The sequence below is a fragment of the Megalops cyprinoides genome, chromosome 4 (genome assembly GCF_013368585.1).
Source record: "Megalops cyprinoides isolate fMegCyp1 chromosome 4, fMegCyp1.pri, whole genome shotgun sequence".
Taxonomy (NCBI): Eukaryota; Metazoa; Chordata; class Actinopteri; order Elopiformes; family Megalopidae; genus Megalops; species Megalops cyprinoides.
Genome location: NC_050586.1, coordinates 45,439,330 through 45,466,321, shown reverse-complemented (window position 1 = coordinate 45,466,321; position 26,992 = coordinate 45,439,330). Strand labels below are relative to the sequence as shown.

General features: G+C 38.1%; 1 protein-coding gene across 1 annotated transcript; it reads left to right on the top strand.

The window, feature by feature from the left end:
• Window positions 1-647: 647 nt before the first annotated feature.
• On the top strand, window positions 648-19,666 carry si:ch211-12e13.12 (paralemmin-2). Its single transcript, XM_036526876.1, has 6 exons — window positions 648-928; window positions 11,062-11,162; window positions 13,942-14,056; window positions 14,786-14,807; window positions 16,257-16,373; window positions 18,338-19,666. Exons 1-6 carry the CDS (start codon window positions 890-892, stop codon window positions 18,985-18,987), a joined length of 1,044 nt encoding a protein of 347 aa, XP_036382769.1. The 5' UTR covers window positions 648-889; the 3' UTR covers window positions 18,988-19,666.
• The last annotated feature ends 7,326 nt before the right edge of the window (window positions 19,667-26,992 follow it).

Sequence of the window (26,992 nt, the reverse complement as noted above, 5' to 3'; positions counted from 1 at the left end):
ATGCTCAGACATTCCTACACTCTAAAAAATAATACACTGGCTCAACTTTAAAAAATGAAGGTAGCAATTTGCATGGATCTTTTTAAATAATTCCAACTCAGTCGTGATTGAGTAAATCCCATGAGACTTTTATAGTACAACCAGCATGATTTGCTTTGTCCTCTAAAAGCTTAATTAAGTTGAATCAACTTAATTCTAATGAAAAGTTTTTGGTGATATTAAGCTGTTCCCCCTCACGCTGTAGCTGCACAATAAGCTCTGTTATCACCTGGAGAATACCACCATCTTCCTCCCACCTTTTTTTATAAATAACATCATTACTCAATTTTACAACCCAGCCTTCTCTCTCTCTCTCTCTCTCTCTCTCTTTTAATTAGAACCTGCTTCCTTCCTGTATTTTGTGAAGGCTGAGCTTCAGCTCATAAAGACAGAACAGGGCTCCTGTTGAAGCACTACAAATCCCAGGCTTGCTTTCTTCAAGACTGCCCACCAGACAGCGTCTCTTGACATAAAGGCCAAAAAATTAGTCACGCCTGGTTGCTATCTCAGCTGCTTCCTGCCCAGTGAGAGAGTGCAAGAGAGAGAGAGGGGGAGAGACATAGCAGGAGAGACAGAGAGAGAGAACAGGGAAGAGAGAGAGAGAGAGAGAGAGAGAGAGAGAGAGACAGACAGGCAGAACATGCAGGCAGGGAGCAGCGGCCAGTGACTGTGAAGCTATGTCCCTCAGCATGCAGAGCCTCCTGCTGACTGGATTACAGCACAGGACCAGCACTCCGACGCGCCGCTCCCTCTCTCACATAATCACCATCAATCCGATTGCGCCAAGGCAACCGCCCCTCTCTCCCTGCTCTGACTCACCCCTCTCCCGCGCATCCTGTCACCTTCCTGGATGGCCGAGGTCGTAATTCACAAGGAGCGGCTCCAAGCGGTAATTCACCTCTCCCTCTCTCTCTCTCTCTCTCTCTCTCTCTCTCTCTGTCTCTCGCTCACGTGTCATTACCGAGCAGCTTGATGGTGCATTTGCTTTGATTATGACACGGATTGACTGTCATGCCGGTTTACTAGGTGACATATCTGCTCAGCATCAGCCCTGTTTTGGACATCGATTTTGGCAAATTTGGGATGGCGGAAAACCAGAATATCTGTTTTTTGTTATCTAAAAATGCTATCTTATTTTATAACAGATCAAGCTTACTAGCAAACTACACAAAGCATGCTTGGGTGACGCAGAGAGCACGCGTTGAAAGGGACCTTCAGCGCGTCTAAATTTGGCACCATCAAGAGCTACCATGTACACTTAAGTGTACAGCAACAGATTTAAAAATATTTTGGCTGCATGAGTACAGTATGGCAGTTATGAGGTCCACTTAAAAAAACAGCTGTTACCATGAAAGAAGAGAAATTTTTGCCCTTATGTAAACGTCATTAACGCTAATTATATTCACCTTTACTGGAAAGGTAGTGGACATTTTTCCGACAAATTTTTAGTGGTAACTGGCTTAAAGAGACATCAGCTACTGTTGGATGCTGACAGTCAATATTCAAATCGTGCTCTTTAAAGTCTTGCCCTAATCCAAGAGTGAATAATTAAGCCTAAACAAGTGACATTTAAAGGTGCTTGTCAGTGAGCAACATTAAAGGAAATAGATTTGTCATGTGAGTAGGACTATATAGTGTATTTATTTTACCTTGCTACAGTTTTCTGTGCATTAAGATGACAAATAGCAGCATAGAATGAACACTGATGAATTTGCTATTCTTAGATGGGAATGGAAAAGAAAAGGCTCACACTATTCTTGAATAAAAGTATCTATATCTTCTTCAAAACTCATGGCTCATAACATTACTTTGTGACCTTTGTAAGTCACACAATGAATCTGATCGGGTAACATATCTAGTTTTCACTGCCTTGTTTTCATTCTTTCAATCCTGGATGCAGTTGCCATCTAAGCTACATGTATTTTTTTTACTCTGTTAGTTCAATGCTTGAAAATATTCTCTGGAAACCATCAAATATTCTCTACAACAGTGTTTCTCAACCCTCTCCTGGAGTATCCCTTGCCCTGCATGTTTTAGACCTCTCCCTGCTCCAACACAGCTGATTCAAATGATCAACTTGTTATGAACTCCTGAAGCTGCTTAATAAGAAATTGATCATTTGAATCAGCTGTGTTGAAGCAGGGAGAGATCTAAAACATGCAGGGCAGGGGGTTCAGGAGAGGGTTGAGAAACACTGCTCTACAACCCATACCAGTTAATATACATGTGATGTGACATGGGTATGAATTGAGAGAAGTGGGCACACACAGTACCTAGGCCTCTTCATGCCATAGCATCTGCCAAAGCTTCAGCATTAAGAGTCTTGTTTAAAGGAAGCAACACAGGGTCTTTGTGCTATGTGCTCTAAAGCAAGTCTTCTTCAAGCAAAAAATTCTATAGAATCCTTTGTGCTCACGCATCACTGCTTGCTCCAGGATTTCTCTGTAATTTCATTACTCTAAATTATTCAAAGCCCTTGCATTTCCTGGGGAGGCATGAGACAAAACATAGCAAACGTAGCTGATGTGCGGTTTCTCTCTGTGGACAATAGTGGGTATTGCTAATTTATGACATCCTGGTTCTGGCACGGGGGGGGGTTTATCGGCTATGTGTAAAATGTCCTGTCAATACCACTGAGGGATGCACTTCACTTAATGGCTCTGTGTTGAAGACAGGGTTGAGAGACACTGATCGTTGGGATCTGCGGTAATAAAAAGTTTCAGTGACATTACGCTGCTGGCTGATAGTGGGTTAAATCCCCGGTTGACTGCTAGGAGTGGTTCAGCATGGCCCATGGCTTTGAGTTCCCCTTCACTGTAATTGCACAGGGAGTCCGCAACTGAGTGCTGTTTCTGTTTTCCCCTTTCTTCATCTGTTTTGCAACCTGACTGTGCACTTAAGCTGTACTGCACTGATTTCTTGTGTTTTTGCATAAAAGCAAGCATTGCAGTTTTGGTGAAGTTTTGGCAGATGCTGGGGCTGCACCATAACCAGTGGTATTCTGAGGATCCTTCTGCTTTGGTTGTTTTGATTATAGCTCAGCTGATGAATGCCTACATCTCAGAAAGTAGTGTTGGCTAACATTCGCAAACAAGAGCTAACATTTTTAGAACCTTGTTAGCATTATGAGATTCTTAGTTTCATCATTCCTGAATCTAACTTTAAACAAAATACTTTCACATGAACACTGTTCAGGATTCAATTACATAGAGAGTATATAGAGGAATTATTTTAACATGAATATTCATAATTTTAAAAAAGCAAAAGAGGGATTGAAGAGGGCTAAATGTGTCTTATCTTGACAGTCAAAGTTCTGATATGAACACAGTGAATTACAAAGAAAAATAGTGTTAGTCATCTGTAGTTAATGGATTTCATCTTGTTTTGATTTCTAAAACATCATGTTTGAAAAAGGCAAATATTTGCCTACTTGGCTAGGTACTGTAAGGTGCTAGGAGAGAATCAGCACTGTAACTCAGAAGACCTCCAGTATCATTCTTTTCCTCCTGTTGCAGCTCTATGTAGCTCCTGTGTTACTGCTCAAAAACAAGTACAAAAAAGCACAGGGGCTAACAACTTCCTGGCTAAATGAATTCATCTTAGGATAATTTGTATTTGGCTCACACTTCAAGTTGCAAGGAGGTATCTTGAAGATACTTCTGTTTGAAGGGCTATTCTGTGTTCACAGGACATTTTTACTAGTAGCTCATGAACACATTTCAAACTTGCATACAAAAAAAACACAAATTAAAGACTGTTGCATACTTTAATGTGTGGAAGAAAGATTCTCAAAAACTCAGTGTTTACAGCACTGAATAATATAATAACAATAGCAGTAATATAAATTGAAACAACTTAGAACCAACCAGAGCCTCATTCTTGTTAAATTTAGTGTTGAGGTTAGGGTCATAGGTAGAGATGGAATTTGGGTTTGGGTCAACATGAGCCATAGGGCTATTCAGATAATCTTTATGAGCAAAACTCTGACACAATATGATTGGATAAGTAATCATGAAAACAGTCACATTAGCAACCAAATATACATGAACTTATAAAGACTGGTGCACAGCAGAAGATTAGACATGAAAGACTCAGTGGTAGTGATTAACCTTATAGCCTTATATTTTAGACAGAGGTTAAGTTGTGCTCCTCCATTTCAAACAATACAGAAAGAGTCAGGGGTCCAATAACCTCCGGTATTGTTACAAGGCTTCTCAGATCAACCATATAATCCACAATTATGTTGGTGGTTTGGCAGTGGAGAAGGAAGCCCTGCGACTTATTAATGGATTCCCTTTAGAAGCACAGGAGTCATGTCAGCCTGCAGCTGGCACTGTAATATCACTGTAAAGCACTACAGGTCCGCTCTCCCATACTTCCCATTTACTCCACTGTTTTGTGCCACAGGGGACACAAATGGGCTAGCTAATTTAAGATGCAGCTGTCCTGGAGGGAATAGTATACCCCCCCCCCCCCGCAAATTATAGTTAAGAACCAATAGGCAGGGAATTGAGTAATTTTTGGTTTCAGTATTTGGAATATTCTGTAAAAGTATTCACACAGACAAGCAGAAGAGACACGGACAAGAAGGAAGACAGGAATGAAATGAGAAAATGTTAATTGGTTTCAACTACAGATTTATGAAATATCAGGATTTCAATGAAAAGGAAATGGCTTACATAGCTCCAGACAGCTACCTTCAAATCTACTCTTCAAATACTCTTCTATAAAGCAGCAAGAAAAACGTAAACTGTGTGATATCTATAGACATAACACTGGACTACATTATCATGCATTCATATGTGTGCATACGACAAACGATAGATTCAACTTTTATTACAAATAATTGGTTCTTACTTGTGATTTAAGCACGAATATCTTCCTAGCACTTTATCCACCTTCTTAGCAAATCTTCCTGTGGACACAAAAGTGCCTATACTGATTTATCATATCAGCATCCAGATAACTCCTTGTGCAAAAGTATGATGCACATGAAATGGGCAAATGAAACAGCACTAAATAAATAAAATAAATAAAAGGCTTTTAAGGACTGTTTTAAATGAGATAATGTATTTGTCAGTGTAATATTTTTACTTAACATAAGTGATTCAATGTATGAATACATAAGATAGATTAAAGGTTTTGAGACAAATATATTTGTGACATTAAATTGTCTTTGTTTTTATTAAATTATTGAGCTTTACTACAGAGGTGTACTACAATATAAATGAGATGCCCAGCTGAGATGTCAGCACTACTTTACTTTAAAGCCCTGAAACCATATTATTTCATTGCAATTGGTATGTTGCTCATTGTTTCTATGCAATGTTCCACACACTATGGGGGAAGTACAAGTAATTGTATGTTAAGGTTGAAATGTAACTACAGTGTTACATTTCCCATTAATTACAACTTTATCCAGGGATGCACAATAATACCAGACTGAAACATTAGTCTACAATGCATGATCAAATGCAATGAAATGTATTAAGAATAAATGACACATTATGCCTTTCAACTACTACATGTTTGTTGCTTATGCATCTTATTTGTTTTTGTGGTGATTTTAAAATTTGTCAGCCAGGTGAAGGGCAGAAATTTTTTTCTTGTCCAAAAATTATTTCTTCTGCTTAATTACATTTCATTACTTGCATTTAGCAGATGCTTTTATCCAGAGCGACTTATTACACATCCCACCCCCCACCATGTTACACTGCTGCCCCTTGGCATGTACATCCATTTGATATGCACAACTTTACACTCATGTCTATCTAGGGTCCTGCCCTTACCTGAATTTGTGCCTGCCTCTACCTGTGATGTATGTATTGTAGTCATAGATTACATAGATTGTCATAGATGTCATTTCCTATGCTGTTATACTGTAGAACCTGTTTCCTGACCTTTAGTCATAACCTGGGTGTCTGGTGATGAAGAATGTATGTTGCGTGTTTGACAGAGCATGGTTCAGCCTATTCTATACTATATGTTAACATATGTTCTCATGTGTCAGCATGCTTGACAAGGAATAGACATGTGTGTGGTATTTCAGTACCTCAGACCTGTTGGCTGTGGAGAAATGTATACCATTCTACAACACATTCTTTTTAGTCAGAACACTCAGTGAAACTCAGGCGACTGCTACTTTCTGGTCTTCTGAGTCTTCTGTCCTTAGCACTCTGTGTCGTTCTGTGCGATGTGTCACACTTTGCATTGGGGTTTATGTTGAACTGTTCCAAAACGTTTTTTTTTCTTACACAATTAACAAAGCAAAAAAAGGAAGAGCGTGCTTTGAAAAACTTACCTTTGGGGTTTTCTTGCTATAAGCATTGCAAAATCACTACAACAACTGTAACCAGTGCCTATATAGATTAAACCTGGTGTCTCATATGAAGTCATTTCTGAAACTTTGCCTTTGTCAACTTTGACACTTTAAAACCTTTTGGCCTATCTCTTTATGCACTGGGCTTTTTAACATTGAAAGAAAAAATTACACAGCAAAAAACACATATGTACAATATTTCCTTAACTAATATTATATTATACATGCAGCATAAATGTTAAACCAGTGAGGGCATCCAACTGGATCTTGGAGCAGACCTGATGACTGAAACATAATTTAAATGTGGTCACCATGAGGTGACCAATACCAATAGCCCCTCATATAATCACGCATGTACGCATACACACACACACACACACACACACACACACTACCTATTATACCTAGTGTATGTTCATCAAGCATGATTTCAAGTCATCTCCAAAAGGGGCTTTCGGATGCACCAGAGGTCAGAAGTTTGTTGGTATTCAAAATAAAACAATTACATTCAATTTAAAACACAGAAATTAAAACCAACAATTTAGTTACAAGTTACAAGTTCATTTATAGTTGTTTATAATCACTATTCTGCATTAATCTTGCTCGTTGTTCTACACCAAGCTTACAGCATGTAAAGATTTTTTTTTTGCAGTATTATTTGTCACAATATGCCTAACATGACCATACCAGTAAATGAAATCTATGCACACTATATCTGGCTAAGCTAACTTCACTAAAGGAAGATCATACATGCTTTAGCCATGAGAATCTTTATAAGCTGTGAGTTAACTTTAAGTGATATAAAGCTACCTTCTTACATTTTGTCATTTGTTAAAAATCTCTTATGTCCACTTTCCTCTTTTTGATGATAGCATGGTATTCGACACCGAAGAAAAAGCAGTGCCCATGACCAGCTTGAAAGACGAAGACATCATTGACAAGAAAGGTCACTCAAGTTGATATTTTGATAGATATGATTTTCAAGATATTCTGGCTATTTACAATCCGACAAAAAATAGAGCACTGCAAACTGTGCTGAAGACACGTGCCATCAAAGACAGGCAACACCACAAACCTAATTCATCATTTGAATTAATATCACCCATTAGAACACACAGAAAGTAAGAAATTACAGTCCCAAACAAGTGTTGTTAGTGGACCCTCGACAAGCACCAGGCCCAGTGCGTCTACCCAGCAGCAAACGATCATATCAGCATTTTCCAGCACCGTGTCTTACGAGAAAGACATCACAAATGCAATTGCATATTGCATTGCAAAACACATGCTTCCCATTAGCAATGTCGAAAATGAGGGATTCAAGAAGCTTATCAGAGTCCATCAAATGTAGTTTATATATATATATTGTTTTTCTTAAAATACAGTTCTGTTTTATTCTAAAGAATTGAGAAAAGAATATATGTTAAACTGTTGTTTTGCACAGCCCAAATAAAATTCTTGAATCTGTTACACACGTATTCCTATCGCTCAAAAATACAAAACTGATCAAATTCAGGTTTGTGTGTTTGCTTGTCTTAATACATGGGCCTATGGATACATGTCTGGTAAATGGTTGAAGCCATTGCAGTTTTCTTGGTGTGATTATGTATGGTATGGATAAGACTTTTCAAAACCAAGTATGTGGGCATTTTTAAGTTATATCTTTAGATGCAGTAAGTCTAAGGGTAATGCAGGTGTAAGACCCGTTATATTTGTTATAGGTCCACAGTAGTTGGAGCTCCTCAGTCCAACCCCCCCCCCCCCCCCTTTCCTTATTTCCATTCCAGGAAGTGATGATGACACAGTTAGCTAGGAAGCTGACTTTAGCTGGCTCATTGGATCATTCTGTGCTAGCTACACAGCAAGTGAACTAACAAACCACAACTTTTAAAAAATATGTAGGAAAAATACTAACAAAGAGTGTAACATTTTCTAGACACGACAAGACTGTCTGCTATAGCAGCTGCATAATAGACGGTCTCTAGAGCAAAGTTTTAAACTCAGTGCTGCTGTCACTCGTCTTGTGTGACTCTCACGCTTTCTGACAAAGTCTTACGCCAGATTTGTTCACTTGTTATCTTTTGAAAAAGACCTGAAGTAGCAAGCAAGACAATTGGCTAAAACAGAAGCTAGCCAGACCTTTATCGACTTAGGTGGCTACCTAACTAGAATAAGTTAGCTGGAGAAGCTGTAAAACTACTTTTTTTACAGCCATTTTAGCCATTGAGACAACTAACCAATAAAAATCACATAGACACAACTGGCAACATCGTTGTCAGTTGTCAGCAACTGACAACTTGACAATTGCGTCGATTGTGCTCTGTGTCAGTACCTAAATATTTTTTTAGATATTTGCAATCTTACAACAAAAATGTCTTATTTATTAACATGGATAGTACATTCAGACATTCTAATATGTGCAAGATGATGTCACAATGGCCACTACGGACCATCTCTTCAGCACAGCTTGTAACTATTAATACTACCATGGTAGCCATTTTCAAGCCAACTTAAAGTTTGACCTCAAACTTTACTGCTTTCCTGTGTAAGAGTTAAAACTGTTCAGATGTGCTAATTTGGTAACGTATTATGTTCGGTTTAATGTTAACTACTAGTATTTCCATGTATGCTCCAAATGTTGAAAAGAATTTCATGGTCTCCCCGATGATCATAACTGTTAGTAAAAGTCCGGAACACCAAAAAGTGTTTCGTTACGACAAGAAGCAGATTCGATATTCGTAGCAAAAGACAGGAAGGTTTATTAGCACAGCCGGCCGTGGGAACATCAGCATTGAGCAGAAGTTCAACAGATATAGAATTCAGTTCATTTTTTATACAGTTAACAGCAGTCACATTTGCATATGAGTTATGATAACCAGCAGGGGTGCTGTTTCTGATTGGTCTTGTGGAGCTGTGCATAGCTAAACAGCTCCCTCTCTAATTGGGTATTTCCTGAGCCCTGTAACTTAATTGGCTCCATAGGGTTCACAAGAGGCGCCGTTTGGCTCCAGTCGGATGTAGCGACATCGCTTTGTATTCAAATACACATCGCTTATCTCCAGCGTTTGTATTCGAATACACATCACGTGTCTCCGGAACAAACGCCATGCCATTCCACAAAACTGTTTCCTAACAGAACCATACCAACATACTCATAACCAACAGTCTTACCTGCAATCAATCCAATAATTATTACACAAGTTTATTTCCTGCTAGTCGTCCCTTGTCCCTACCAAAATCTACGCCTATGGTAGTCAGTGTGTGTTTTATGTGCCTCTCACCACAGAGAAATTGCCCTTTCAGTAATTTTACTACTGATATTGATGGCAGATTTCAAATATTTCAAAAGCTTGAACTGTCAAAACACGTTCTTGAATCTCAAAAGTCGATGTTGCAAAAAAAAAAAAAAAACAACAACTGTGACAAGCTCAATGGAAAGAAACGCATGCAGGTTGCATTGAACTCAAGAGTTTTGTGTTTCTGAATTCGACTGCCCGATTGAACTTACAGGTTAAAATTGAGCTGAATGAGCATCTGACCGCTGAGCCATTTGTTTCACTCATCTATAAAACACTTTTTTGTTTCATTTGTTTTATCCAGACACTGTTGAAATGGAAGGGCTAGCCACTTGTTAGCTTTGTGATCATTGGAGGCATTGGACTTGTGTAATACTTGGCATTAATACTGTAATAGTATGGTATTAAAATGGTTCATGGGTTTTCTTCATTTTAATGTACAATAAATGAATAAGCATGGTTAGCAGACCATTATTTGTTTTACCATTTGGCAGCAATATTGGATGGAGAAACAGTGAAATAATGATATAAAATGAAATGAAATGATGAATAGTTGTGGTATTTTGATATTGCTATGTCAGAACATATTTTGTAGGGCAGGGAACGGCCAATGGTGTTTTTAAACCTAACTGGGGCCATGTTTTTTGACACAATTTTGGCCCTGGTGTTGTTTTTAATATTTACTAGGTCAATCACTACTTCGTGCTTACAAACATATAAACATTTTGTCTTACCCTGGGTACTTTGTGTTCATTTATTTTGTAACAGATGCAGATATTTCCTTCCAGTTTTAAGTGTAACAATGTTCTTCCAGCAGACCTAAATGCTTATTGGAACATTTTTATATGATCAGTGAATATTGAATGTAATTTTATTATAATAAAGCAACATTATAATATACATTAAATACACTTTTAAGAACATAGGCTATCATAAAAATTCTTGAAATATCAAATATCATGGGAAAAATGGGCTGTGCTGAAATTTTGGCTATCAAATGTTCTTATAAATGAAATACATTTAAGGAAACCAATGGTATAGATACTTTATAGATTAAAAATGCCTTTTAACCTTTTATAAAAACATGGATCATATGCCTGTATGACAATGAAACACACAACATGATTGCGTTCACTTGGCTCTTCTAGCACCTGTTGCTGTTTATTGCAAGCTGGCTAGCATCTTATAACATGAAAAATTAAGAAAGCCTTCTAATTGAACAGAATGCTGTAAAGGTTCATTTGATGAACTAACAATGAGTTTGACAGACATCTGAACAGTGTGCTGGTGTTGTGCAAAGTGGGAATAATGTTTATACTATTCTGTATCTCCTACCAGCTTTCAGTTTTCCCACAAAACTCTCTCATCTTTCATCAGCCCACATTCATGAGTCAATAAAATCCTCTCCAGGGGACCCAACCAGGAACGAAGGTGGGGGAGGAGGAAGGGTGCAGGAGACAAGCTGAACAGGATTTGCCCCAGGTGAAGAAAATGGAGGACACAAGTCACAGGTACTGACATCCCTGACAATGCAGACAGTCTCTACAGTAACATTATAGGTTGTGCAGAGACTCATCAGTGATAAAAAGTATTACAATTACAGTGATTTTTGAAAAGTATATTCTTTACATGAAAGGCAATATTGTTTTTATAATCAGCAACTCTAGTAGTTGACATCAAGGTCTGTCAGTGTTGCAGTTTGTCTGGAGCTGTTTATTTAACAATACATGTATTGTTATATTGTTACATTAATTAGTTCTTCTGCTGTAGGCAAAAGATCAGGTAAAACTCCATTTTTGATCACGCTGATCACAGTGATAATGACAAACCCAGTCTCATTGAAGGAGGCCCATTTCTATGCCAAGCAATTATACATACAGTAAAATAATATAATATAATATAATATAATATAATATAATATAATATAAAAACTAGATTGCCCAAAAGACCTTAACATCATCGAGTTGCACCTAGATTTAACATTTGTGTAAGTATATGGAGCGTAAGTCGAATAAAAGTATTTGTATAAGTAATGGAATATAAATATTTTTGCAATATTATGGTAGGTTGTTGACTGCCTGATAAATCTAACTGCACAACTGTGATCACTCATCATTCAGAAAATTTAAAAAATATTTATCAGCCATGGGCTGTTCATAAGAATGAAGGCATGATTGTGATAATGAAGTAAAAACCACAGCGATTATTCTGTACTGTTTTTAAGTCCCCTTAGATTTGACAATTCAACATTTGAGATGCTTACCAGGACATGGGTATTTACTCAGGAAGTTTATCTTAAGTACAGTCCTCAAAGGTACAGAATCATTTGCCTGGAATGTGATCCTTTAAGATTCTGATCAGCCTGGTTCCCTCACTGCCATGTGTCATTACTGCTCAAAAGTATCTCTGGGCATGGGGTAACCCAAAAAGGCCCAGATTTGTAGCCATGCTGAAATTTCAGTTCATTCCACTTTAAACTATTGTAATGATGTGTTTGGGGGTTTTGTCATTTATTTCTTTCTGAAGCACATTTTCCAAAAGAACCCTGGTGACAAACTTGGGACACAGCCTGCTTGGGAATGTCTATGTTATCGAGTTATTTTGGTACAAGTAGGCTACATATCAAGTGACAAAAAATGCAGCTGAATGATGTACACACTGTAGGAAAAAGTGTCTCGAATGCCTGAACTGACAGAGGACTGCATGTTCCCAGGATGCTGTGACATCACTTTCACAATAGATCTTTCCTGATGTGTAAAAAAAAAAACTCCACCCTTCCCTGATTGGCTGGGGAAAGGCCACTCCTTCTGCCAATGGAAAACCTTAAACTGATCATCAAAAATAAAAAGTAAAGAATTTGTCATTTGGAATCAGGAATGCAGTAATATCAGATCCTTTTTGACGCTTCCCTCCATGTAATGATGGTGAGGATCTTGGGAGGACTCCATAAACCTAGCCTGCATTTACATAATCTTAGTAATCAAAACAATGGGTGGACATTAATAATAAGGGAAGAGGCAGAGGAGGCTCTTCAGCTCGGAGCTTCCTGGTTGAATGCCACCATAATGATTAACTCAAACAGCCCTCTTTCTAAAAAGACAGCATGAGGCACAGCCTTATGTCCCATATAGAACTGTAATAATGAGTCTAGGTTATGCAATCCCGTGGAAGAATTTAAATTAATAAATAAATAAATTTCACTCTCAGAGACATGCTTATTTTGTTCAATGTGTGACACAACTGCAGTGTGCTGGAACAACAACAACAACAAAAAGTGCAGTGAAATTGGTTTACGCCTGCATAAAATTTTCATATAATTCGTTTTCAAAGAAACTGATAATGTCAGACTTTTGTATTAAAACATTGCATCCCGGCATATTAATTTGTGACAATTACAATTGCAAAGAGGTTTTTTCAGTCCTCTACTTCGACCTTGGTTTGATCAATGTACTCGTGCCCCCTTCTGTGCTCTGTCTAAATCAGATCTTGTTAAATGTGTTTGTTTTATTGGCTAGAACATACTCCACAAACCTTCCGGTGCTTTCCATGGCACCCATGAGTTCAGATAGACAGACAGCAGACTATCACTCCACCTGCTGGAGTGAAACCTGACATGTACATGCTTCCACATCTTAAAAGTACGATCTACTCAAGGACACTCATGAGTAAAATCTACATTCAGTGCAGACTGGCATGAATAAATGTTGCGTTCTTACATTTTAAATTCTTCATTAACTCATACATTCTAAACGTTTGTCCTAGCTCAATAATCGTACAGATGATTTCATTAGTTATAAATTGTATCTAATAGTTCACAGTTATTGTCTTACAGTGTGTCATTTTCCAAAGTAATTTAGCTGACGGAAGATTTTTAGCCCTTTCTTTGCCAGAGGACAAAGGCAATGGGCTCTGCGCATCCTGTGCCTTGTTGTTTTGTTATACTGAGTCATAGGAAACTCTTGAAAAGTGACACCCAGTAGTGTGCTGCTTTACACCATTTAAGCATTAAAGGAAATGGGCTGAGGTAATGGGCACCTTGACACACTGATGTTCCATCCACTGGGTGCATTCCTACATGAGTATGCTTCATGCCATATCAGGATAAATCTCACCCTTGTTTTATAGGTATGGATACAGATGGCTCATTACTGTTACAAAGGAGGAAAACACCGCAATTTGTCCTACAGTGTTGTACAGTGAGAAAGTGGGCATCCTAGTTACAGTCAGTATTGACTTTGCCTGGTGGTCAGAGAGAAGTTGAAACAGAGTACCATTCCTGTTTTCCTGCAGATTGGAAGGGCAAATTGGGTTGCTGGAGAACGAAGAGTCACAGATGTTTGAAAAAGAACAAGCTCTCAGACAGAAGCGGGGAGAGGTGGAGAGAGACTCTGATGATGTACAGAGAGTGAGTCTAAAGAAGATGGTATAGGCAGTTTCAGCTGACCCTCAGCACATAACAGCTTCATATGAGTCTATCTCACATTTTTTTGGGAATCTGCTAAATCTGCTAAAAGAAAGCCATATGGTCCATCAGTTGTAGTACCCAGAATTACATCATTATCTACCTTATAGCCCCATTTACATAGGGGTGGATTTGGGTGCTGTAGGCTGGGATATTATGGCACCATGTGCCATAATGTTAAATAACAAATTCTTCCACCAGTTACTTCTACTGTATATGACTGTTCTACATTATATAAAAAAATAAAAGCAGACAAAAATTACATCCATTTTTGGAGAACTTGTACTCCAATTTCACAGTAATACCTTTAAAATTTGACTTGCTGTAAAATATGTCTTTCAGCCAGTTAAAGATTTAAGACTAGAACAGGGATACAGAACTTGACTGGCAGTCCAAAAGATGACGATTAGAGGGTAATTAAACATGGGTAGCCATGGGGATAACAAAGTTTAAAGGGGGAGGGATATATCAAAACAATAAATCTGCTTTCAATCAATATACAGAATGGAATCTTAGATATCATATTACAATATGTATTACATATTAGTTTTGAAATCATCATGTCCAATGTTTCATAGTATTTTATTGGTTGAATTTACAATGAAAAATGTATTTTATTTCTTGTCTGATGAAAAACACTTTTCTAACTCTTCCAATTCTTCTACATTGTAGATTCTCTTGAAACAAGATGGAGGTATGTATTGGTGGCTGTTTCATCACACAAAATATATGAATAAATAAAAATCATAAGACTGCTAACAGTAATAAAAATGATACCTCAGACATGACCAGCTTAGGGCATCCCTCAAAATTGAACTTTAAAATAGAGAGACCAAATTTTCGCTAACACTTTAAACCACCAAACTCTTGCTCGCTAGCCTAAAGAAAGTTCAAGAAGCTGACTAAAATTTTCTATTTGATAGTACACAAATTCCATTGATAGCTGGCTAGCTAGTAAATAAAGTAACTGTATGGTTGCCAGCCAGTGAGTTAGTGACCAGAATATTGTAGTTAACTGGCAAGTTACTAGACACCCACGCAGCTTGCATATTGTAACAAGAAAAGATCATTTGTGTGGTAATAGCTAACTATTGAAGTACATTAGTTTTGGTTGTTTTGAAGAAACTTCAACAAGAGTATTCCACACCACTTACATTGCTTCATTGCTGCAAAATGGTGTTGTGTGCTGTCTGATTCATTACCCTTATGGTGTTAAATGATTTTTTTTCCATTGCTTTAAATTAGAGACTACAATGTTTATTAACAAAAAGGCACACCAAATTGGACTCAGTGTGATAAACTCCAAATTTGTGAGTGTAGCTCAAAAGCTTGTAGAAGGAAACATACATTAATTTTATGTAGGAAAGAATAAACTATAAGTGATCCTCACACTGTGAGTCTCCATGAGCCATGCAGTCCAAATAACTAGATGTGTCAGGCATTTGACAATTTGCAGCAAATTGTGTCTCAGGCCTCACTTCCCTTATATGTATGACGTTTCAGACAACAGTAATACCTATTGTGCAAATCCACATGTAAATGCTGACATCATTATACCAAGAATGATATACAGTATAATTATATTATGTAAAAGAACATACAGAGGTATGGTGATGCAGTTGGTAGTAAGTTGTCAGGCTGTAAGTTTTAACTTAGCAGTTTTTATTTTTGTTTATTGAATTGTTGAACAAATCTGAATGTCAACATATTAACATCAAACAAAACCTCTCCTGTTAGATATATTGACTGTGGTATTGGCTTACATGTGCACTTGCCCCGACACAGATACACACATGCACACACACAGACACACATGACACTGTCTAGTCTTACCGCTTACCTTCGTTGGAAAGCTGCCCGTTAGCCCCTTGGACCATTTCCCTCTTGCCTCAGCTAGACTATTGAACTTCACCCACAAGGCAATGACTCTGCACTTTGTTTACACACTGATCCTGCTATTAAGAGGGAATCCCCCGGACCGGGGGGCTCATTGTTCCCTCTAATACACTCTCGCTGGCTTTTGCTGCCTAAGCACTCAGCTGCCGAAGAGAAAGGGGGACAGGGAGGAGAGAGGGGGTCGAACTGGGAGGGGGACACCAGGGGGGCTCTGGGGCCCAGGGGCCACGCATCACTTCCTCTTTAGCTCTGTACTCGACAGATGTGGTGAAGTACATCATCTCCCAGAACTCGGACCTCTTGGAGTTGCATTCCCGAACACCCATCACTGCTTCTGGGGACCAACGACTCCCAAGGAATACTGGTAGGTGTCTGGGATGCAGGGTGGTGGAAGTGGAGGCAGGAAGAGATTAGTGGGGGTGACAGATTGCCAGATTGTACAAGGCCAGGGGTGGTTGGGAAGTTGCTGAGGGAGACACAATGTGGCAACAAGCTGCTTGCCCTGCCAGCACACAAACAAATAATGTAGTCTAAACACTGCACTGAAGTCTCAATAATACATGTTTTTACAGGGACAGCTTTTCTCTTCAGTACAGTTGAATTTTTTTTGTGCTGTTCTGTGAACAGAATTGTGAGAACTGCAGTTGTGTTTGTCCCATGTCAAATATTTAGTATAACAAATGCTATGTTATACTAAATATGTTTGTTTTAAATCTGTGTTTATTTCTGTACTTATCCACATCATTAATTTGTATGAGTTATGTGTAAACTTTAATTTTTTTCGTACGGAATAACATGGAGGTAATCCATGCGCTTACAAAAATACAATAAAATAGTAATACATTCAGTGATATATAATTAAGAGTGAATGTTCAAGAAGTTAAAGTATTTTTGCATTACATATTTTTCAATGCCTTGTTTGATTTTAACATGTGTCTGTGTGTTCTTGTCTGACAATAGGTCTAAATATTGGTCTGTTAATACTGGAAATGTAATTTCTATGGTTAAAATATACTCGTGGCAATTCTCTAAGTCAATGTGAATTAATAGGTTCATGCTCATCTCATCCTTAAATGGTCTCCATGAGTGAAGACAGGTCTCAAGGCAGAATGTCACTTTCCAGCTGTAAGCTGAAGTATTATTGGCGCGATCTGAAAAATACCAGGGCAGATTGAATTGTCAGAGTGTGCCAACAGGTGGCAGTGACAAGCAGTGGATAGGGCACTGCGCTCATGGTCTTGGACTCTGATGGAATGAAGACCACTGTACTCGGACTATTAGATAAGATCCACAATTCATTTGCTACTGTAACAATCCACATGCATGCATGTTTATGCTGGCCCTTCTGGATGAAGGCATAGGGTTACTCTGGTGTGCTGCATCCCTGGTGTGTCTTCTTGGCTTGTACATTCTCTGTATCCCATTGTGTTATTATACTATTTCTTGACCAGGAAAGCATCAGCTACTGACTAGTTAGATTTTTTACTTGAAATGATTATACTTTTATTTGAACATCAGTTACCGCTTCAGAAAATTGTACAGTAATTTTTGTGCTTGTGGCAGTGTGTTTTGGGTTAGGTCACCTGATGCTGTATTATTTTGGCACATTACACTTAAAGTTGTAAAGGTGTTGAATATAGGTATAAAGGCATTGTATTAGGCATGTTCCATAAAATATAGTACGTACATTTTATTTTGAATTAAAGTGTTTTTGGAGTGTGTGATTATATCACAGTAAATGAGCACAGTTTAAAATTTAGCAGTGTAAGTGTACATAAGCTGTAAAAGATTTTCAGTGCTTCAGTTTTGCTAGCACATTTAAGAGAGGGTTGCTTTTTCTCATTTTTTACATTAACGCTGGATAATGCTGGTGTTCCAGTCAAATCAGAATTCTCATCCACTGAAATGAATTTCACTTTTATTGTACATGAATACACCTTTTCCTAGTTGCCTTAACTTTCAAAGTAAAACCTTCATTTGCAAAAGTCCCAACTGAGATGAATTATCAGTAAATCTTGTTGAATGTGTCAGGGCAACCAAGTGTATTTAAAACTTGGGCTTGGGTAGGCAGTCCTTGGTCAAATTAGTGAATAGATAATTTTCTATCTGAAATACAGATGGAAAATGAGACAGCATCTCCTTATGAATTATCATCAGTTGATTAGCTTGATGGATTATTTATTATGTGAAATGGTAAAATTAAGTGAAGAAAAAAAAGAGACCTGCTTAACATTAAAGTGACCATGGCTATGGAGACTGATGTACATTTAGAGTATGCAGATTGATGTGCTAATAGAGACTCCTCTTTTATTGTCATCCCCACTGAAGCAGAGCACACAATGGAGATTAGCGTGGGGAAAGACAGGAAAACGGGGGGTATGAAGATCCTCTCCGTCTCAGCCGTGGACCCCGGGGAGCTGTACCAGCGGGGTGTGAAGGTGTACGATGACGGCTGCAGGGTGGTATACGAGGTGCGCTCTGGGGGAACCACCACCCTGGAGAACGGCGTCCACCCCTGGAGCTCCTCTGAGGTGGATGAGCTGCTGAGGTGCGTGGGGCAGGCTTATGGCCGAGGGGATGGCGCTGGCGTGACAGTCACTCTCGTGGACCTGGACAGCGCTGCCGCTGCCACCACTGGCCTGCCTGACTATGGGGACGAGGTGCCGGAGCCGCCCGGAGCCAAGCCGGTCACCGTGATCTTCGTGGGTGAGGAGCAGCCCAGGGACTTGGCCTTTGACTCGGCTGCTGCCCAGGCGGACATTGTCCTAATTGATGAGGATGACGAGAAGTCCCTGCGTGAGAAGACCGTCACTGATGTGTCCACCATGGACGGCAATGCAGCGGACCTGGTCGCCGGCCGGCCACTGTCGGTCTCCTCTGAACTGTCCTCTGAGGAGAAGGAGAATAGCTCGGTCGTCGAGCTCCCACCCCCGCTGCCTCAGAAGAAAAGGCGGTGCCGCTGCTGTACTGTCATGTGATCTCTTCCCAGCTCTCACCCTTGGAGCCATGGTCAGTTCCCTAAAAGAGTCACCTTATTACTAGCAGAAGCTCCACTTCCCAGGCGTCTAGGAAACCACACTCCACCCAGTATTTTTCAACCTCTTGTCAGTCAGGTGGCTGCTTTTCAGCGGCTTACCAGCAACTGTGAGTGTGAGACCAGAAGAAGGGGTGGGGGTAGGGGGATGAGACCAGCTGTGGTACAGAACATTTGTCAGAGCAAAGGTACTTGATATTAGTATACATTTTTAAGGAGGTGGTGATTACTTGTGTTCAATTAATTATCTAGATGTTAGAAAGAATACCACAAAGAGAGCAAGAGCAGCTTAGGTTATTTAAGGTAAGATGCAAGGCAAAAACTGTATGACAACACATAAATCTTGAGTCTGATATTAGTTGTTAAATACTTCAGTAAAACTGGATTATATGCGATGGTGAAGCACACACTCTTAATGGGTATTACAAACATATGTAGCTACTGTATTTCAACAGTCATAATCAGTACAGATCCAGTTGCCTTAAAAAAAGCATTGAACTCATAGCTGAGCCACTTGTGTGGGGGTGTGTGTCATTTTTTTCAGGTCAGCAAGGTGACCAGCAATGTACAACAAGAGGTGTTCTTGCAACATGTCAACATTTTTAAGGAACATTTGCCTTTGTATCGGTGCCTATTTATTCTGGTGTGTGAGTAGTAGCAGTTCATTTGAAGTATATTATTTAATTTTAATGTGTTTCTTCAAAGCTATCGAATGGATTTTCTCATTTTTGACAGATAGTTTGACAGCAGATTGCGCTTGCAGCACAAGTGCTTGCATTTTCTAAATTTTCAGTAGCAAGCTTTCATGTTTGTAGGGCTATTTTTCTAAATACAATTGTAAATCAGAATATTTTGGGGCCTGCTTTATCTGGAAATGAATTCAAGGAAATCATCTTGTTTCCCTCCTCTCTACAAAACTGGGTTTGACTTTTCAATCACTAGACAATTCTGGATAGGTGTCGCAGCACAACAGCCAATGAACGCTTTCCAGCTACATATTTCCTGTGTAATTTTTAATCTTTTTATTTCCATGAGCTATTCAGATTGTTCTTGGATTACTCTCTTTGTAGAATTAAGGTTATCACAGGATTATTTTACACTGCCATTTTTCTGTGAGATCCATTGAGTTTTGAGTGGTAAAACGTCACTTGGCACAAGATGAAATTTGACAATCAAGTCTTAGTTTACATATAAAGTCTACTGGGTGCTAACCATTGTCAGACCTGAACTGTTGGCAGTTTGCTTCTATTTCAGTAGAGGGATTAAAATCCCACAGAATCTGCATGTGTCCATGCAGACTATAGTTCTATCTGATTGGCCACCTGTCCTGTCAAATGAAGGGCAAAATCATCATCCCAAATTTTGATTTTTGTTATGGTCATGATTATTCGCGACAACAAATTTATATGTACATTGAAGCCATACTGAAATTTCATTTGAAATATTCAAGGAATCAGGAATGATTCTATTCTCTGACAAATGATTTTTATAAAATTTTTATAACATTTCATTTAGATATGCTACATATAATAACTCCATTTATGAAAGAAGATAAATGCTACTGTGTAAAATTGTGCACAGTGCAGGAATGGCCAAATCTGGAGTATGTAGCAGTGTCTGTTACTTCTGTCAACAGAAATTATTCTACATTTATTCTTTAATTTGATCTAGCATCGTAATTTTAAGACCTTCAACCTAATTCTTATTAGGATGACAGAAAAAGTTAATAAGCCAAATGCAAACACACTAATCACCAATGCATTTTTTGCAGTGTAAAGAAGGATTAACTTTTCTATTGCTATATTTTAATTATTTGTATTTTGCCATTTCAATAATCATTACAGCCATCAACAGATTTTAGCTTTGTGACTGACTTTTTTATACTGAGATTCTATTTACTAAGCAGTACCAAATATAATATTTTGAAGCATACACTTCAGGTCACATATTAGGTTAAACTTGTCTCTTTTTTAATTTTTATACTTTTCTTTGAGAGAACATTAACTACCATTGTTTGCTGTCTATCTAATGCAAGCATTTTGAGTGCTTCAACAAAAAAGTCCACTGTCTAAAAAACTATATTCTAGACATATGAATTGCATGCAGTCTTTTAAATTTTAGATTTTTAGATGATTTGGAAAACTGCAAAGTTAATTTCCTTAATCTGAATTTCACATCAATGGAAATATAGACTTAAAACTAGCCATATGAATGGATTTGTGTGCGTTTGTGAGTGGTTTTGTATTGATATATGTTTAGTATTTAAGTTGTTTATTCATATTTATGAACATAATTTAGAGGACTGAAGGGGGTTGTGGTTGCAGTTTAACAATCAAAGGCCTTTTTTTCCAGTTTCCAAGTATAATATTGTTTTTATACAGAGAGAAACTGATTTTAAAGCCAAGCATTTCCCCTCAAGGCCTTCCATTTGTGTACAGCAACCAAGTCTGAGACAAACGAACAAACAACAACTGCAAAAAATGTGCTTTTGAAAATAATAGCATCCCTTTGTAGAGATAAGACACATGATACAGTGAACATGAACATCAAAAATATTTACAAATATTTACAGCTGGAACTCCCACCAGCCCACAAAGTGCACACAACAAAATGCAGTTGAAAACTAGAATTATTTTTTTGAAATTTGAAGACATTCAGTGCATGAGTAGTATTGCCCCAGCTACCTGGCAGCAAAATGGACATGCTCTGATATAAGGTCAAACAATGGCCTGGTAACCTTAAATTCAGGTCTTTGGAACTGTCAGTTCATTCAGATTAGGAGGATAGATGATATGTTATTTGCTGTATTTCATCAATCTCTTTGCGATGAAAAAAGCAATTTATTCACTGGCAGTCTGAACAACAAAATGAAAAACAATGAGTGTAGATTCTAGGATTATGGATAACCATGCTGTGAATGAATCCCTTTGATCTTCACTCAGTAATGATCTTTAGCTACCAAAAGTATCAATAACCATGATTTAAAACAGTCCACATCAAACTGCCAACTTAAGAGGCTGTTAACCCTTGCAGAAAACAGGTACAATAAATAAGTTAAATCTGGACAAAGTTCATTTTTTGTTTCAATTGGGTATTGCCTAATTTTACCTGATCTATCATAGTACATTATGCCAGGAATGGGGAAAGATGCCTAAAAGGCAATGATGAATCTGGCTGTGAAATGTGTAGAAGCTCATGACCACAGTCCTTTGGATCTCTAGAGAAGCAAAATGGCTGTCTGCTTACACTTTGCATTTACCTTTCACAAAGAGTTCATTCTGGAATGCAATGCCATGTGAAGATTTATTGGTGTAGTTATGCTTGGTTCTGCACACATAGCTACAGAGTAAAAGAACACACATTAAGGCAAAGTGTATGAATTACTAGATGTTTACTAGATGTTTATTTAGACGTGAACCACACTTACACCCAGATTTCATCAAATCACAATGCACTTTATCCTCAAGTATTCAAGCAAATGTATTCCTTTCACAAATGATTCCTTTTATATATATATATTCCTTTTATATATTTGCAGACTATATTATTGTTTTAGAAATGGAAAAAGGAACACTTGCTTTCATGACTGAAAGATGAGGGCAAAGTACATTGTGACTGGATTCTATTTGGGTAACGCAACACATTTCTAACAACACAATATTAACAACTGGTTAAAATGTTATATGTCACCTTTAGTCACACCAGTAAGAAATCTTTGATGAATTTAGCTGACCTTTCCAGTATCATTTAGTAAGGCCACACAGTTGAATGTTGTCTGGTACACAGTTTTCAGCATTTGACACACTGCCAAAAATAGCTTTAGAGTGTTGAGTTGCAGCTTCAGCAGTGTGTTTTTCCTGAGTTTAAGGTGAATCCAAGTGAATGAACAAACTTGCCATGAAACCACTGTGCTTTTTGACCTTATGTTTTTTTTTTTCGTAACCTGAAGTGTAATTTATTTTCATGTCACTTGTACAATTATCCACTTCTCATTTCGTTGTCATAATTAATTCCCTTTCCATCTCCCCATCACTCTTTTTTTTTCCTAAATACAATCTGCTGTAACTATAGAAACTCCTCTGTATATTGCACCTGTTTGAATAAACTACATTTTTTCACTGTCTTAGTTCTGTATGTTTGCCTCCAAAATACTCTGACGGTGTCATGACAAAGGTATCCTCCTTTACAGGAAGAGCTACATCTGGAACATCCCTTTGTCTCTACAAACCCAAGGCATATCCATTTCTACTGCGTGCCTGTGTGTCTTCTGTGGGGAATACAAAAGTTTTGTTTACTGGGCTGCTCGCTATATACCTCATCAGTATAGCTTTGTTGTCTGGAAGCTTGGAAAAACTGTTCTTGGGAGGAAAATACAGTAATAGGTCATTTATAAGCTATTGCAGTATCATATACAAGACTATAATCAGATGACATTAACAAATAGACTATAATATATGTGTTGAAATGGATCACATAGAGATTCCGGGTCACGCCTATTTTCTGTACTTTTTGATTATAAAACTTTAGATAATAATAATCCAGAGTCTAGCTACAGGGTTTCTGTTAAACCCTATTTTGGAATCATGAATGGCATGTTAAGCTCATCTCTCCACAACAACCTCTGCAGACTGCTGAGGTGAGACAAATTCAATTCAGTGATACATTTACCTGCAGCCAATGGCTTTTTTTCTTGTCCACTCTTATCTTGGTGGAACAAAGTCAATTTGTTCCACCACAGTGGGCTTCCAGTCATTGCCAGCTGATCAGTCTGCTGGAATTGACCTCAGGCCATTGGAGCAATTGAGCCACTCAGGAGCCTCCTGGCTGCAATATTTTAATAAGAGTACTGAAGCTATGTGATGTAAAGTCTAAGTATGATTGCTTCATCACACATATCTCACCCACCTTTCAATGGATGAAAACCAAACTTTCAGAATAGTGATCAGATAGCTATCACAGGAAATACTATTCTAGTCTTCAGTTTGAATAAGGCATAATTAGGTCATGTTTAAAAAAGGATCTATTTACGGAATTTATGAACTTCAATTATGACAGCAATAACAAACTTTACCAATAATTATTTTTAGTAGCAGATGCCCCTCCATAATAAATGATTTGTTTGGAAATAACTGTCAGCCATTAACACCTGAGTGTCATTTGCCATTGTTTATGTTCCAGCAAGACTCGTAGCAGCTGTGAACGCAGAATATTAGAACATAAGAACATATGATGACGAGAACAGGCCATTCGGCCCAACTAAGCTCACCATTTCTTAATTAAAGAGTATCCAAAGCTGCATCAAGTCTAGACTTGAACACAAGGGTCTCTGCCTCAACTACATGACCTGGCAACCTATTCCATGTATTGATAACTCTTTGTGTAAAATAATATTTCCTTATATCAGCACGGAACTTACTCTTACTAGTTTCCATTTATGTCCTCTTATTTTACAGACTGAATTCACCCTAAAGAATCTATTATAGTTAACCTTATTGATTCCTTTTATAAATTTAAATACCTCAATTAAATCACCCCTAAGCCTCCTCTCGCTTAGTCTAAATAGGTTAAGTAACTTGAGTCTTTCCTCGTAGCTTTTATATTTCATGCCAGGAACTAATTTAGTTGCCCTTCTTTAAACCTTTTCTAGAGCTTCAATATCTTTTTTATAGTGTGGTGCCACAGTATTCCAGGTGCGGTCTGACTAAGGCATTGTATAATTTCAATATAACCTCTTTAGATTTATACTCAATACTTTTGGCTATATATCCCAGCATCCTGTTGGCCTTTTTACTGCTACAGCACACTGCGTAGATCCTGTTAAGCTTGGGTCAACCATTACTCCCAAATCCTTTTCAAATTGAGTACATTCTAGTTTTTTTCCACCCATGAAGTAGTCTTGTCTAAGGTTCTTATTTCCCACATGCAAGACTTTACATTTATTTAAATTGAATGTCATCTGCCAGGTATCTGCCCACTTTTGGATGCTGTTTAGGTTTTCCTGTATTACCTTAGTTGATTCAATACTGTTGGCTAGGCCCCCTAGTTTTGTGTCATCTGCAAATTTTACTATTTTACTACTAACCTGTGCATCAAGATCATTTATGTATATAAGAAATAGCAAAGGCCCCAACACCGATCCCTGCGGGACTCCACTTCGTACAGGACCCTGCTCTGATACAATTCCTCCCACAGTTACAGTCTGCTTTCTATCAGACAACCAACTTCGAACCCACTCAGTGATAGCTCCTGTAATTCCTGCAGATTTCATTTTCAATATGAGTTTCTCGTGCGGAACTCTGTCAAATGCCTTTTGAAAGTTCAAATAGATGATATCATAAGCTTGGTTTGAGTCCAGACATGCTGTAGCTTCCTCAAAGAAGTCCAGGAGGTTTGTTAAGCACGACCTCCCTCTGCGAAAACCGTGTTGGCTATCATTTAGAACACCATTTCATTCCAGGAATAATGTCCAAATTATCCCTAATGATGGATTCCAGTATTTTGCATGCGATACAAGTTAAGCTGACAGGCCTATAATTTCCTGGTTCAGTCTGGTCTCCTTTCTTGTAGATAGGTACTACACTGCCATGTTTCCAGTCATCTGGTATTTCTCCAGTTTTAAGGGATTGCTTAAAAATAACTGTCAGAGGCTTGTAAACCACCTCTGCTAGTTTTCTGAGAACTCTTGGATATATTCCATCAGGGCCTGCTGTCTTATTTTTTTTTATTATTATTTTTTTTTAGGTTTTTGAAGTTTATCTAGTACTTCTGCATCATTTAAATCAATTTCCTCTATAAGTCTCTGAGAACTGACTGCACCTGAAGGCATATGCGAAAACACTTCACTAGTGAAACTCTCCACAAAGTAACTGTTCAGTGTATCAGCAATAGCTTTGTTATTGTAAACCATAACCCCATCCTTATCTTTTATACCTCTTATTTATCCTTAACTATCCTTTTTTGACCATAATATTGAAAAAAACGTTTAGAGTTGCTCTTTGCATCTAGTATAATCTGTCTTTCAAAACACCTTTTAACTTCCCTTATTTTTTCTTAACTTGAGCTCGCATATTACTGTATTCAATCTTATTACTATCTGAGCTCTCCAACTGTATTTTCTAAATAATTTCCCTTTTTTGTTTTCAAACTGTTCCGTAGTGACTTATTCATCCACTGTGGATGCTTCTTTTTCAGTTTTCCTTTTCTCACTTGCGGAATGAATTTACGCTGTACATCCAGAATAATCGTTTTAAATATGCACCACATTTCTTTGACAGTTTTACCACCTAGAAGAGGTACCCAGTTTATATTCCTTGTATAATCACGCATCTTAATAAAGTCAGCTTGCCTAAAGTTGAATACTCTAGCATTGGAGAATGCAGACTTAACTTGCCAAAAAACTTCAAATGTAATTGAACTATGGTCACTTGTACCGAGTGGTTCCCCTACCTCAATACTGCCGATTCTATCAGGATTATTACACAGAGCCAGATCTAGGATTGTGTTCTCTCTCGTGGGTTGAGTAACAGACTGTATCAAAAAGCAGTCATTTACAACATCCAAAAACTCTTCCTCACATTTACCTTGACCTGACACAGCTTCCCAATTAATTGAAGGGTAATTGAAGTCCCCCATTACTATTGTCTCACCCTCCTGACATGCTAGTTTAATGTTATCAAAGAGAGTACGACTGACATTGCTATCGGAGGCTGGTGGCCTATAGCATACTCCAACATTCAAGCCTTTTTCATTTTCCCCCAATATCTTAATTCATATGTCTTCACTAACACCAAGGGGCTCCATTCCTGGTATTTCCTGAATATTAAGATTATCCTTTACATAGAGAGCTACTCCTCCTCTTCTTCTTCATCTTTTCTTAACAGCTTGTATTCCTCTACGTTGTACTCATCCCCATCCCCTGCACCAAGCCACGTCTCTGTAATCGCAACAAC

What these genes read in the sequence shown, in the direction of transcription:
- si:ch211-12e13.12 (XM_036526876.1), top strand. Translation starts at nt 890, where the DNA reads ATGGCCGAGGTCGTAATTCACAAGGAGCGGCTCCAAGCG. An exon ending in ACAAGGAGCGGCTCCAAGCG is followed by an intron (nt 929 to 11,061) that starts GTAATTCACCTC and finishes AATCCTCTCCAG; the next exon opens with GGGACCCAACCAGGAACGAA. An exon ending in TCTCTTGAAACAAGATGGAG is followed by an intron (nt 14,808 to 16,256) that starts GTATGTATTGGT and finishes CTTCCTCTTTAG; the next exon opens with CTCTGTACTCGACAGATGTG.